Source organism: Haliaeetus albicilla, chromosome W, assembly GCF_947461875.1.
Source record: "Haliaeetus albicilla chromosome W, bHalAlb1.1, whole genome shotgun sequence".
Lineage (NCBI taxonomy): Eukaryota > Metazoa > Chordata > Aves > Accipitriformes > Accipitridae > Haliaeetus > Haliaeetus albicilla.
Genome location: NC_091515.1, coordinates 40,890,935 through 40,905,940, shown reverse-complemented (window position 1 = coordinate 40,905,940; position 15,006 = coordinate 40,890,935). Strand labels below are relative to the sequence as shown.

At 39.4% G+C, this 15,006-nt stretch overlaps 1 protein-coding gene across 2 annotated transcripts in view; it reads right to left on the bottom strand.

The window, feature by feature from the left end:
• Positions 1-15,006, bottom strand: part of LOC138683375 (E3 ubiquitin-protein ligase UHRF2-like) — a 175,304-nt gene that overhangs the window by 53,627 nt on the left and 106,671 nt on the right. For both annotated transcript variants that reach the window (XM_069775087.1, XM_069775088.1), the window contains exon 5: positions 5,078-5,187. In XM_069775087.1, the coding sequence (XP_069631188.1) occupies positions 5,078-5,187 (110 nt within the window). The remainder of the gene's footprint in view (positions 1-5,077; positions 5,188-15,006) is intronic.

Below are 15,006 nucleotides of genomic sequence, written 5' to 3'. Positions count from 1 at the left end.
GCAACCTAGCCTGTTGCTCTGCTACCCTGGCCATCAGGGGATGGGGGTGTGGGGGATGTAAAAAAGAAAGAAAATAGCTCTACACACTCAAACAGTGGCAACATAATTCACTGTCATTAATTAAGACATTAATGTGAATGGACTCATTTTGATGGACTAGGTCATGAGAAGATATTGTTCTGCAAGTTGCCTTGGCAGGACTGTCTGTAGGACTTGAACAGAACTGTGAAGTTACAGTCCTTTATAGTGTTGCAATTAAAAAAAAAATGCACAGGGTCGATAAATAAAGAATAATACAGTTTAATTTTAATTTCATCAATTCAAGATAATTTTTATTTAAATCTGAAAAAATAGACAAGTTTCTTCTTTATTCTTAGTAATAAATCATTTTTTCCTCTTAATTCAAACAGCCAAATGAAAGAATATGTTTAATTATGTTGGTTTACTGAAACTTAAGCACTTGGATCAGCCTACATTAGTGTTGTAAATGACCAGATTACTGCTTTTATGCATTACTACATCAATAGGACTCAATTCTTTACACATATGAGCACTGTCCCTATTTGAAAGTGGCACTTTTATAATGAGGCATTTGACTCCCTGGACTAATGGAATTTCTTCTGCCACGTGTACAAGCAACAATGAAAGTGACCAATCAGTAGCTTCTCTGATTCCTTACCACCACTACTCCACCTGTACACTCTTCCCACAGATCGGATCTTGGTGCATTCTTGTCGTGGTTTAACCCCAGCCAGCAACTAAGCACCACGCAGCTGCTCACTCACTTCCCCCCCACCCAGTGGGATGGGGGAGGAAATCAAGAAAAGAAGTAAAACTCGTGGGTTGAGATAAGAACGGTTTAATAGAACAGAAAAGAAGAAACTAATAATGATAATGATAACACTAATAAAATGACAACAGTAGTAATAAAAGGATTGGAATGTACAAATGATGCGCAGTGCAATTGCTCACCACCCACCGACCGACACCCAGCTAGTCCCCGAGCGGCGATCCCCCGCCCCCACTCCCCCCAGTTTATACACTAGATGTGGCGTCACATGGTATGGAATACCCTGTTGGCCAGTTTGGGTCAGGTGCCCTGGCTGTGTCCTGTGCCAACTTCTTGTGCCCCTCCAGCTTTCTCGATGGCTGGGCATGAGAAGCTGCAAAATCCTTGACTTTAGTCTAAACACTACTTAGCAACAACTGAAAACATCAGTGTTATCAACATTCTTCGCATACTGAACTCAAAACATAGCACTGTACCAGCTACTAGGAAGACAATTAACTCTATCCCAGCTGAAACCAGGACAATTCTTCAGCAGGAGTTTTCTTAAATGTAAATATTAATAAATTCTAAATGGATAGCTTAATATCTATGAAAAGCAAATTACAACTCAGAAAAACTCCATCCCTCTAAAAAATTAATATCCAGATGGATATAAGAATTATTAATCAAGGACAACAGATGATCCCAGATCACCAATTTTCATACAGTTTCTTTTTACAGAAATGGAATTAATGCTACCCTTCTGTTTCTGCTCATTTGGGAATTTGGACCAACGTATCCTTTGTATAGTAACAGCATAGGTACTGGTTTCTCAGCTAAGGTAAGATATGCCTTTATAGAAAAAGGAGAACATTTAATAGTCTTATATTAGATGCAAAGGAGAGAGTAGTTAAATTGAATACATGTAGCAGAATTAACTATTACAGAAAGTGTCTGAAACAAGTATAAGTTTAGAAGGAAGAGAAGACTTAAGAGCACTTGACCACAGCTCAAAGAACTATAGCATTAAAGGAAAACAATTTTGGAGTATTTCTGTGTGAAAACCATCAAGAAAGACTACAGAAATGAATCTGACAAACTAAATTATGATGATGTGATACAGGATATAATAAGAACAACAACTAAGTAATGTGATGACCAGAGGCACTTCCAGATGGCTGAAGGAACATTTTTTCTTACTTCAGTGAATAAATGGGCCTTGAATCAGAGAAAAAGGAGGAACTGGAATGGTAGTTTGAGAGTTTGGGTTGGAAGCAGGAAGCTAGAGCAGTGATCTCCAATTTTTTTTGTTTGCGCATCCCATCAGTAAAAAACTTTTGAGCATGTACCCTCAATATATGTATATTTATTTATAAATTATAAACATCTACTACTCTACTAATATATTGTGTACATTATAAAATATACACAAAACCAGAAATTAAAAAGGGAGGAGATAAAGATGAAATAAACACTATTTTATTTTATTTTATTTTGTAACAGGACAAAAATTATTTTCTTCCTGCACCCCAATGGATTGTCTTGCACACCCCCTGGGGTACATGCACCCCACTTTGGCATCCACTGAGCTAGAGAACCAAGAAACCTTTGATAATAATGGACAAATGAGTAGTACGAGTCAAAGATTAAATTAGCTTCTCTTTTCCCCATATCGCATTTTCTTCAATCATCCTATGAAGTTTACAACTTGATCTTCTGGTTATCTGGAACTACTGCAATATTTAATTATATCATTCACTTGGATAAACAAAACTGTTTTCTGATGCTCCTAAGTAGCTCTAGACTGTCAGAAATGCTATAAATTAAGAATAGCCTTTTCTTACTTTTAAAAGAAGTGATATATCTTGAGGCCTACTAGATAACATTTGGCTCCTGTTACTACTATAACTTTAGGACAAAGGTAAAAGGATACAATAAAAAGTTTAAGATAGATGAGAAAAATGAAATATATAGCTATTTTTATTACTGATAACAATCAATTTGCAAGAGTTTCCTCATGTCCTCTAACAGAGGAACCTCAAAGTAAACTCAGTGAGAGGAAGGGGAAGGACTGGGCCAGAAAACATCCTTTTCCAATTTTTATTTTAAACTGGTTTAATAACTCAAATTGCATTGATTTTATTTGTACTGTTGTTTGGATAGAGATGAGCCTGTTCAACCCTACCACCACTATAAAATTTAGTTGCACAGGTTCTTTCATATTCCCTTCTTTTGTAGGAAAAAACTTATCTAATGCTTGTAGTACAAATTTAGATTCTGATGGAAGTTAAAGTAACATGTTGATGACCAGTTCTGTTTTGTATAAAAACATCTAAAATATGTTCTAGAGCTCTTAATTTCAGCACATTCTCTGACCCTGCTCCATAACAAACTCATGGAGCATTTCAGGCCAATTCATTCTCTTTGAATTCTAGCTACTGTTATTAAAATACCAGTCTACTGTTTTTCTTAGCATACAAATAAACTAAAAGTGAGCTGTATGTATTTAGATGGTTAATTTTTAAATGTAGAGTAGGACTATGGAGGCAAATACAGAGGAGCAATAAAGAAATCAGTTGAGCCATAAGAAAACTATAGTGCATTGTGCTTCACAGAACAAATTCAGGACAGCTTACAAAAAAAAATCAGAAGAACAGCAGGCAGAAATGAAGTAGTGTGATGAGGAAGTTGGACTTTGGGGGGAAAAAAGTAGATGAAGACAAAGGAATAAAGTTACATAGCCAGCAGTAAATTAACAATTAAATCTTTGAGGTTAAAATGTAAGTTAATATTGTTGTGTTACACTTACTTAATTATGATGGTTTCTAAAAAATAATCTTGAAAGAAATGAAAAGTGGATGAAGAATTGCATAAAAACCATATAGGTGCAGATTTATACAAAGATAGCAATTATGTGAGAGGTTTGAGAACAGGTTACAAATAAGGAGACAATTAAAGAAATAAGACATGACAGTAGTAACTGAAAACAAGGAACTGAAAACTTGATTCTTGTAAAATAAAACAGGGAACCAGTGCAGGAAAATATAGAATGTAAAATAAATAAGGCCTGAAGCCTAATCCATGACCTAAAGTTAGTGACAAAGTAATCATTTACATTGAACTTTAAACTTAATTCCACTGCACTGTAGGGGTGGGCATATGCAATTAAATAAAGCATGACAAATTTACATACCCTCCAAAACCAGTTTTATAAACTAGAAATATACTCACTCTCTCTCTATATATAAAAATTAGGTACATAAATGCAAAGCAGATATAATTTGGTTTTACACTATCTCTAAATTTAAAAATTTCCCAAACTGTCAGTTTATCACAAAAATATTATTTTAAAATGTTGAGAATCACCCTTAAAGTGACTAAAAGAACATAAATGGAATGGATGGTTAGTTTTCATTGACTAAACTGATAAAAATAAATAATAAACAATGAAAAAATAAATCTGATTGACATCGTTTCTTTAATAGTACACTGCAAATAAAGTCTTGTGTATTAATGACAACTACATACAATGACACAAATATTAACCTTAGACTAGAAATGAAAACTAAACTGCGATAAATTTGCTGCTTTTAAAATTCAGTAATATCTATCAATAAAGCCACAGATGAACCTCTCAGTGTTCCCATCATAAACATTGTCTTATAACTCCTGTTCTTTAACTTTCACATATTTTTAAACTTAGGATACAATGTTAAACTGCTTTTTAGAGAACTGCCCTTTGGGGGGGGCAGGGAGGAGACATGATGTATTTAGTGTTCAGAAGGACATAAGTGGTCAAATAATAATCTAAAATCAAATATATCTGTTTTTTTCATAGTTCTAGCAAGCTTGACAATTTCTTGCTCTATACAGCTAATGATTTTTCATTCTTAGATAATGCCAGGGTTAGAGATAGCAGTATCAACTCTTTCAGTCTTTGCATCTGTTAAGAACTCAACTGAGATGTCAATTATGATAGCAAGTTTTGTGATTCGGATACCTGCCTAGGAATTTATCTCAGACTATGAACTCACTCCATACAGATCATCTAAAATATCAGCCATTTATCTGCTTATGAGATTATATTCATAGCACTAATGTGTTGATATATTATATTTATTCTCAATATGCCATATAATAAAGTTATAGTAAAAACTTTTCAAACCAAAAATCTGTGTAATAACAATTCTTTTATTACACAGAAAAGAAACCTTAATTAAATTAATTCTGTGCTCTAATCCCTTAATTTTTTTAATGCCATTCAAATATTTAACTAACAGTCTTAATCATACAATAAAAAGTGCATACTTTTGAAATCTCCATCTCCAAATGTCAGTGGATAAGCTCCTGGCTTTTCGATCTTGTACATTTCCTCTATAAAAAGGATTCTGCAGTCATTTATTGCATCTTCTGGGCCTCTGTAAAATAAAAATATAGTAAAGTACATTGAACTCTGTTTCTCAGTCTTAGCCTCTATAATTGCAAAACCCTAAGCAAAGTAATATAGTTAACTGGCATCTGTTTTATCAATGATAAAATAGTTTTTATTGACTTCATAAACACAATTCAATGCAGTGCTCTAACATAGCAAAAGCAAATCACAGTGTACAGTCTAGTTAGTGGCACAGATGAAGAACATCCCAACACAACATTTCATTGTTCAGTTTGATTCTTCTAAGAATACTTCTAATATAATACACACCACAACAGTGATTTTATCTTCAACCAACACAGTTATGCCTCATTTTCCCCCTAAATAACAGGAAAATTTGAATTCAAAGTATATATGTATACATGCATATTTGTGTTTGTGTGCACGCATGTGTGTGTGTGTATAATGCAAAATATAGAAATATAAATATATCTTAACATTTAGACAGATCTATATGGAAAAGTCAAAACAGATACAAATTCAATAAATTGTTGGCTATTAGTAAGCATCTATTTAAATTCTGAAGCATACTGTATTAAACTAGTACCATAAAATTTTGTTGAGAAATAAACTGTACTGACAATTTCAGCATAAATCAGGCATTGCAGATACAAATGGGACTTTCCCTAGTAGCTAGTAAAATGGAATTTTTGGCTGCAGGAGAGAAGGGAAAGAAGAAAGAGGGGACAAGAAAAGGATGTATTTAGTAACAGGTTGTGGTGGGTTAACCCTGGCTGGACGCCAGGTGCCCACCAAAGCCACTCTATCACTCCCCCCTCCTCAGCTGGACAGGGGAGAGAAAATATAACAAAGGGTTCATGGGTCAAGATAAGGACAGGGAGAGATCACTCAACCAATTATCATCATGGGCAGAACAGACTCAACTTGGGGAAAATTAACTTAATTTATTGCCAATCAACCAGAGTAGGGTAATGAGAAATAAAACCAAATCTCAAAACACCTTCCCTCCACCCCTCCCTACTTCCTGGGCACAGCTTCACTCCCGGATTCTCTACCTACCCCACCCCAGCGGCACAGGGGGATGGGGAATGGGGGTTACGGTCAATTCATCACACATTGTCTCTGCTGTTTCATGCTCTTCAGGGGGAGGGCTCATCACACTCTTCCCCTGCTCCAGCGTGGGGTCCCTCCCAAGGGAGACAGTCCTCCACAAACTTCTCCAACATGGGTCCTTCCCATGGGCTACAGTTCTTCACAAACTGCTCCAGCATGGGTCCCTTCCACAGCGTGCAGTCCTTCAGGAGCACACTGCTCCAGCGTGGGTCCCCCACGGGGTCACAAGTCCTGCCAGAAAACCTGCTCCATGGGCTCCTCTCCACAGATCCGCAGGTCCTGCCAGGATCCTGCTCCAGCACGGGCTTCCCATGGGGTCACAGCCTCCTTCGGGAACCCACCTGCTCCGGCGTGGGGTCCTCCACGGGCTGCAGGTGGATATCTGCTCCACCGTGGACCTCCATGGGCTGCAGGGGGACAGCCTGCCTCACCATGGTCTTCACCACGGGCTGCAGGGGAATCTCCACTCTGGCACCTGGAGCACCTCCTCCCCCTCCTTCTGCACTGACCTTGGTGTCTGCAGGGTTGTTTCTCTTACATGTTCTCACTCCTCTCTCCGGCTGCCGTTTCTGTGTGTCCCAGCACCTTTTTTTCCTTCTTAAATATGTTATCACAGAGGCGCTACCACTATCACTGATTGGCTCGGCCTTGGCCGGCTGCGGGTCCGTCTTAGAGCCGGCTGGTATTGGCTCTGTCAGACATAGGGGAAGCTTCTATCAGCTTCTCACAGAACCCACCCCTGTAACTCCCCTCCTACCAAAACCTTGCCACACAAACCCAATACACAGGTTAGACAAATGCCTTTCAGAAATAACAACAGGTACAGTTTATCTTAAAGAATGATCTAAGAGGAACTCATTAAATCCCTTCCAACCTTGCTGTTTATGATTACTTAGATGCTGAATTTAGCTACTGTATCTCAACTAGGACCTTGGGACAGGGTATAATCACAATGGTGAGTGGCTCTAAATCACATCAATCAAGGATTCCCTTTAAGAAGCTTTGTTACCTATAGGGAAATAAGCTACATGTGTCCGCAAGAAGTCTATAGACAAGTTTTTTTGGCAAGTGAACTTTAATAGAGCTGGTCAAGAATGTTTCAGAAAATTGTTAGACCACGTGCCACTATGTTATGAGAGCTATTTTGAGAAATGAACCCGAAGTAACATTCTGCATCTCAACAAAAATGTGTCTTCAAAGCTCAAGCAGCAAGTACCAAAGGTATTAAATGAAAAAAAGATATTATCTTGGATATGGAATTATACCACATGAATATATATAAGCATCAGTAAGAGAATCTGTAGAAACTGAAATTCCAGGTCTAAAAAAAAATAATATAGCATTAGGACTACATTATTGTGCACCCAAACAACATGATAATAGCAACTATGAGATGTTGAAGGCCATCAGACATGCTAAGAAGAAAGGAAACATAACAGTACTAGATCAGGTACTAGACCCAATGTCAAGATTAAATTTTTAGACACTGCCAATGATGGTTCCTTGGAGCAGCTAGCCAGGAATCCACAAAAGCCAAAGAACTCTTGACTTGGTCCTGAGTGACTTGGTCCACTGTGCAAGACCTGGTTCATTGCATTATTCTGTTGCTCTGTAATGATGTACTTAAATACAGTATCTTTGCAAGAGCAAGAAAAGCCAAGTTACATTCAATTTCAAAACAGAAAAATAAATAGAAATACAAAAAGCTTCCTCAAAAAATAATTAAGAGTAAAATCTGTACAGGCAGCGTGAAGACTACGTAGACAACACACTGGACACTGACAACAAATATACACCACCTATCAAAATATCAAGAGTGAGTAAAAGGAATCCAGGCAAGGCTAAACAGCAGGGAAATGGAAATTACAAGAAGAAAGCAAGCATCCTACAAAAAGCTGAAGTTGCGTCTAAATGAGAAGGATAGAAAGCCTCAAAATCCATCAGGTTAAATGTAAAAACACAATAAAAAGACAGCGATCTACAAAATGCAAAAATACTTGGAAAAGCACTGATTAAGAGCAGAAAGTCCAACACAATCTGTAGAACTAACAGATGATTAAAGTATAAAACTATGAAACATTTCAAGATCCTTACTACTACCTTCCATTATTGCTACTCTAATGAATTTCTCAAATTCATAATATATTTGCTTGGAGAAAGATGTATAATGAATCTGCAGTGAAATGATTTTACTGTTAGCCTTGAATTAATCCAAAGATTTAAATAAGACAACTCATGGTACAGAGAGAGGCCCTTGCTAAATTCAAACCTTCAAACACCTTAATATATTGAGTGAAGAAAAAGTGAGAGTTCATCAACCTTTAAGTCTAGCAAACAAAAAAGACAAAGCAGCATTTGAATTTTTTTGGTATTGTGACTCTCATTATCAGCCAGCGACCAAAATCTGGATAAAATATGAAAGGTTTGTCTCACAGGGACCCTGCACCAACAGGCACATATATGATTCCTTGAAAGTTCAGAGAGAAAAATAATACCCTATGTCGTGGTTTAACCCCAGCCAGCAACTAAGCACCACGCAGCCACTCACTCACTCCCCTCCCACACCCAGTGGGATGGGGGAGAGAATCGGGAAAAGAAGTAAAACTCGTGGGTTGAGATAAGAACGGTTTAATAGAACAGAAAAGAAGAAACTAATAATGATAATGATAACACTAATAAAATGACAACAGTAGTAATAAAAGGATTGGAATGTACAAATGATGCGCAGTGCAATTGCTCACCACCCACCGACCAACACCCAGCTAGTCCCCGAGAGGCGATCCCCCGCCCCCGCTCCCCCCAGTTTATACACTAGATGTGGCATCACATGGTATGGAATACCCCGTTGGCCAGTTTGGGTCAGCTGCCCTGGCTGTGTCCTGTGCCAACTTCTTGTGCCCCTCCAGCTTTCTCGATGGCTGGGCATGAGAAGCTGAAAAATCCTTGACATTAGTTTAAACACTACTTAGCGACAACTGAAAACATCAGTGTTATCAACATTCTTCTCATACTGAACTCAAAACATAGCACTGTACCAGCTACTAGGAAGACAATTAACTCTATCCCAGCTGAAACCAGGACACCCTAATTACTAATAATTGCTTTCCCCATTAAAAAATACTTCCCAAAGAAAGGAAGAATAGATGAATTTCAGAGAAACTGTAAAATGAGTTGGCAAGTTCTCTGGGGTATCAGAGAAACAGGAATGACTGCTCTGAACTGAAAATAATGAAGTATGATCAGATTCATAAGAGTCCTACAGTCTTCAGTAGACTTGATCTGTGCTTATAGCGTCACAGCTTTGCTGATATTTGTATTTAAGCTGCATTAAGTCCAGTTTGGATAAGCTTTAGAAACACTACAATGACAAAATTTAATTGCAGTGCAGATACAGAACAAATGAGAATTATTAATATATGGTTAGATCAGCTGTTGCAATGCTTTTTTTGGGGGGGGGTCTTTGTTCAGATTTGCTCTTCTCTTTGATAATGTTCTCTAATTTTTCTTGGTTTCCCAAAAAATGAAGTAATGATGACAAATTTTTCAAGACTTTTCCACTAGGATTTGACTGAGAAATGAGTAAAGAAATACCACGTAACAGATATACATGTCAAAAATACAGTAAAAAATATATTTTCCTCATCACAAGTTTTATTGACTCTACACCATCACTATATACAGTGTAAACATAAATGCCTTTATTTCCTGTCATTGTGCCAGGAACTCAATGACACCTTTGTCAAAAGCAATAAAGATCAATAAAAAGTTGTATTATTTTGAATCAAATATTCAAGCCCTCTTAAACATAATATTGAAGAGTCAGTGAATGGAACAACTGCAAGTGTTCTGCTCCCTTTACTGCCTGCCAAGTTTTTTTCTTAAGTAGTTAACAAAGAATTAATCATGTAAAAATAAGTGTCTCAAGATAAATTAGAGTTTTTATTGAAAAGAATTAATAACTAACACTAACACTAACGGACTGATTTTACAAATCCAAATATATGAAATCAAGTAATTCCCGTTGAAGCATATTCTTTACACAAGCTTATCAATTCCAGGAAGTTTATCTTGTACTTTTACCATTGACTGAGATGAATGACAGGGATAACTCAGAATTATACCTGGATGAATCATAAGAAACATCAGGGCTCAGAAAATTTTGATTTCTGCATACTGTCATAGTTAATTGGCCACATATATAAGCTATTAACACATCAATGAAGCCTGAACACTTAGTGTCCTGGTTTCAGCTGGGATAGAGTTAATTGTCTTCCTAGTAGCTGGTACAGTGCTATGTTTTTGAGTTAGGTATGGGAAGAATGTTCATAACACACTGATGTTTTCAGTTGTTGCTGAGTAACGTTTAGAATAAGTCAAGGATTTTTCAGCTTCTGATGCCCAGCCAGCAAGAAGGCTTGAGGGGCACAAGAAGTTGGGAGGGGACACAGCCAGGACAGCTGACCCCAACTGGCCAATGAGGTATTCCATTGAAACAAGGGGAGTCAAAAGGATCTCAGTAGACATAATAAAGGGGGATAAAAGATGATGTTTAGTGCTTACATTGTTGAAATTAGCTGAGGTAGAGACAGTCCTTGATAAGAAGAGCTGGTCCCAAGAACCAGCCAATGAGGTAGAGACAGTTCCTGATAAGAAGCAGGAGCAGGCCCCAAGAGCCAGCTAAGACTGGTCTTGCGGCTTGGGTGAATACCAAGAAATCACTGAGCCTGCGCAAGGAAAGAGGTTACTAGCAGTGACGGAGTCATCTATCTTCATCTCTGCGACCACCAGATGACCACCATAAAGAGGCACTGTGCAGGCGCAGTTGAGAGGAGACTATGGAAATGACCTCTCGGAGCTAATTTTAATATGAAGCGGGGATAGGTCATGCATAGGTATAGGCGTATTGTGAATATGTAACACTTGACTGTATAAACTTGAGGCAAACTGCCGAGTCGGGCGCGCAAGACTTTGGTGGGACTACCCCCTGTGCTGCCCAGCGCTGAATGAACATACCTACTTTACAATCTCACTGATTGTGGAGTCTGTTTTCCGCACGTCAGTTTGGCGAACCAGCCAGGAGATTCTCTGCTTGGCTGTGGGACCGACTGTGGAGCGGATGCCCCTAGGTGCGCCCCGAGCACTTTCCTCGGAGGAACCTCCGCTGCCAGCCGCTCACCGCGGGAGCAGACAACAATCTCCTGAAGCCGCGGACCAAACGGTATGTGTCTCAGAGGGAGCCTGTAAAACGTACGGGCCGGGGCAGCTGGTAAATCGCACAGAGACGTCTGGCATGCAGCGTAGTCCCCGTATGGGAGGAAGGTACCCTGTATGGGGGGATTTGCTGACCGATAGAGCAGCCGCTAGTGATCTTGGTGATAGATCGAGCAAATCTGGGGTGATCACTGCATCCCAGTATTGGGAGCCAGGACAGACCTGTCGATGACCGGTATATAAGAGGCAGGAGAAGGGTAAGCGCACCCCCTCGCAATTGCGCTTGGTTTATTTTTGCAGCTGCTGAAAGGTTGTCAACTGGAGCGATGCTTGTATGAGGTGAATGTTTGGAAATTTATGTTAAAGATTTTGTGTGGGTGTGTGGAAATGATATGTTGAAATTTATAGGTGTATGTATGTTTGTTAATGTGTGAATGTCTTTACGTATTAATGGGGTGATTCCCTGCTTTGTATGTGGGCTTGCAACTGGACTATATAATAATTAGCATCCGGCTTGAGTTTTGTTGAAGTGTAAATCTTGTGGGAGAAGGTGGTACTGTACATCTAGCAGACGGAAACCAGACTGCCTTGAGTGTTTTCTCCAAATTCCACACTTTTATGATTGGGAAAGAGCTCACTAAGAATCCGAAATAGTGAGATTGGTGTGTAAAGGAAAATTTAATTCCAGAAATTTGGGACGTGTGGGAGGAAAACTGGGGGAAGACTGTAAAAGAAGTGTAAGAAACGATTTGCATGGAAGCTTATTAAAAGGAGAAGCGAAAATCAAACTTAAGAATCATTAGGAGGAGTTATAAAATGGGAAACAATCAAGGAGGAGTATTGAGGAAAAGTCCTCTGGGGCGTGTAATTGCCCACTGGAAAGATATTGTTGTGACCGGAGCTACGGAAAGTAAAAAGAACCTTATTAAATACTGCAATCAGTGGTGGCCATTGTATAAGTTAGAAGGTGATGCTAAGTGGCCACTTAATGGGTCAATAGATTATAATACTCTATTACAACTAATGCTGTTTTTAAGGAGAGAAGGAAAATGGGATGAGGTTTCGTATGCAGACATGTTTTTCACCCTCCGAAACCATCCGGAGTGGCAAAGGGACTGTGGAATGGTACCCCCACAGGACCCCATGGTGCTTGCACTTGAGCAAGAGAACAACAAGGAGCTTAGAGGTAAACTGAGGCGGTGTTGTTCGACATGTAGTATTGGACAAAGATGTACAAAGACAAATAAAATCCATCAGGTACCAGAACAAGATCTAACTGATTTGTTTAAGCATCCCCCTCGACCACAGGAACAGGATGCAGACTCGGATAGAACTCCGACCCCCCCAAGTAGTCCTGTATCCTCCCGTACTAGGAAGAAAACTACCTCAACAGCTTTACAAGTACCTCTCCGAGAGGCGGTGGGGCCGGATGGTGGGACGATGTTAATCAAAGTACCCTTTTCTACTGCTGACCTAGGGGAATGGAAAAAGGTTGCAAAAGATTATAGGAGAGATCCGATAAGTGTAGCTAAGCATTTCCAATTTATTGTGAAACAGCATAACCCTGATTGGAAGGATATACAGTTATTATTGGAATATATGACTGAGACAGAGAAACAGCTGATTTTAAAAAACAGCAGGAAACCTTGCTGAAGATCATTATAAGATCACAGGAGGGGACATTAAGGAATATTTCCCTCTCCAAGACCCAAAGTGGGATGTTAATAGATCTGCACATATGGAAAGATTGCAGGGGTATCAGGAGTGGATTATAAAAGGAATGGAGAGAGCAATCCCCAAAACTATAAATTGGTCAGCTTTATATGCAGTCAAACAGAGTCCTTCCGAGTCTCCATCTGAATTCCTGGATCGATTGAGGGATGTAATGCGCCGCAGCACACCGCTGGATCCTGGGTCAGAGGTAGGAATACAACAATTAGTCTCCCTGTTTTTGGGTCAGTCTACAGGGGATATAGGGCGCAAACTTCAGAAATTACGCCCTACAGAAAGTAGGAATTTAGAAATATTGTTGGATGACGCATGGAGGGTATTTAGTAACAGAGAAGAAGGATATAGGCAAGGGCAAAGGAAATTAATGGCTGTTATCCAGGAAGAAAGAGGAAGAAGGCCTAGACGAGACTTGTCCCGACTGGGCAAGGATCAATGTGCTTTGTGTAAGAAATTCGGTCATTGGAAAAAGGAATGCCCAAGGAACAAGGAGGATGAGAGGGCTCAAACAGGAAGAACGGTAGCCCATGTGAAGGGAGATTGACAGGAACCTGGGGAATCTACCCTAGCGGATCCACTGGTTATAATTAAGCTAGGGAAAACACAACAAGAGGTAGAATTTTTGGTAGATACAGGGGCAACATACTCGGTTCTGAACCAAGCTTTGATGCCCCTGGGAGATGATTATGTCATGGTGAAAGGAGCGACTGGCCAAAGTGAAAAGGCATATTTTTGTAAACCTTTAGAATATAAATTAGGAAAACAGTGGGGCATTCATAAATTTTTATATATGCCCAACTCCCCAAAGGCACTTTTGGGAAGGGACTTGTTGGAACAATTGGGAGCAAAAATTGTATTCGAAAAGGGAGAAATTACTCTGGAGGTAAAAGATCAGCAATATATTCAAATATTGAGCCTAACCTTAACCAGTCTCCCCCTAGAAGGAAGCATTAACGAGGACATCTTAAAGCAAGTGTACCCAGGGGTATGGGCTACCGATGCACCTGGAAGAGCGAAAAGTGCTCCACCTGTTGAAGTTAGGATCAAGGAAGGCCGAAAGCCAGTAAGAATTAAATATCCCCTAAAGAAGGAAGACAGAGAAGGAATCCGGCCGGTGATAGAAATTTTTTTGCAGTTGGGATTATTAAAAGAGTGTGAGTCTGAATTCAATACCCCTATATCACCTGTTCGGAAGCCCGATGGGTCATATCGGGTGGTCCAAGACTTACGGGCGGTGAATAAGATAACTGAAGATCTTTACCCGGTAGTGGCGAACCCATATACCCTGTTGACCGTATTAACACCTGAATTGACTTGGTTTACTGTTTTAGATTTGAAGGATGCTTTCTTTTGCCTCCCTCTCCATGAAGCCAGCCAAAAATTATTTGCATTTGAATGGGAAAACCCCAAGAGTGGTCGAAAGACCCAGCTCACTTGGACGGTGTTGCCACAAGGATTTAAGAATAGTCCTACCATTTTTGGCAATCAGCTTGCGAAAGACTTAGAAACCTGGGAAGCCCCGTCTGAGGTGGGGAAGCTGTTGCAGTATGTGGATGATATCCTGATCGCCACCAAAACAGAGAAAGATTGTATGACATGGACGGTGAGTCTGTTGAATTTCCTGGGACTCCAGGGGTACCGGGTATCCAAGAAGGCGGCACAGGTAATGCAATGCAAAGTGAATTATTTGGGCTATGAAATTAGTGCGGGACAAAGAACTTTGGGACAGGCACGTAAAGAGGCAATATGCCAAATTCAGAGACCGCAGACAGTAAAAGAGTTGCGGACTTTT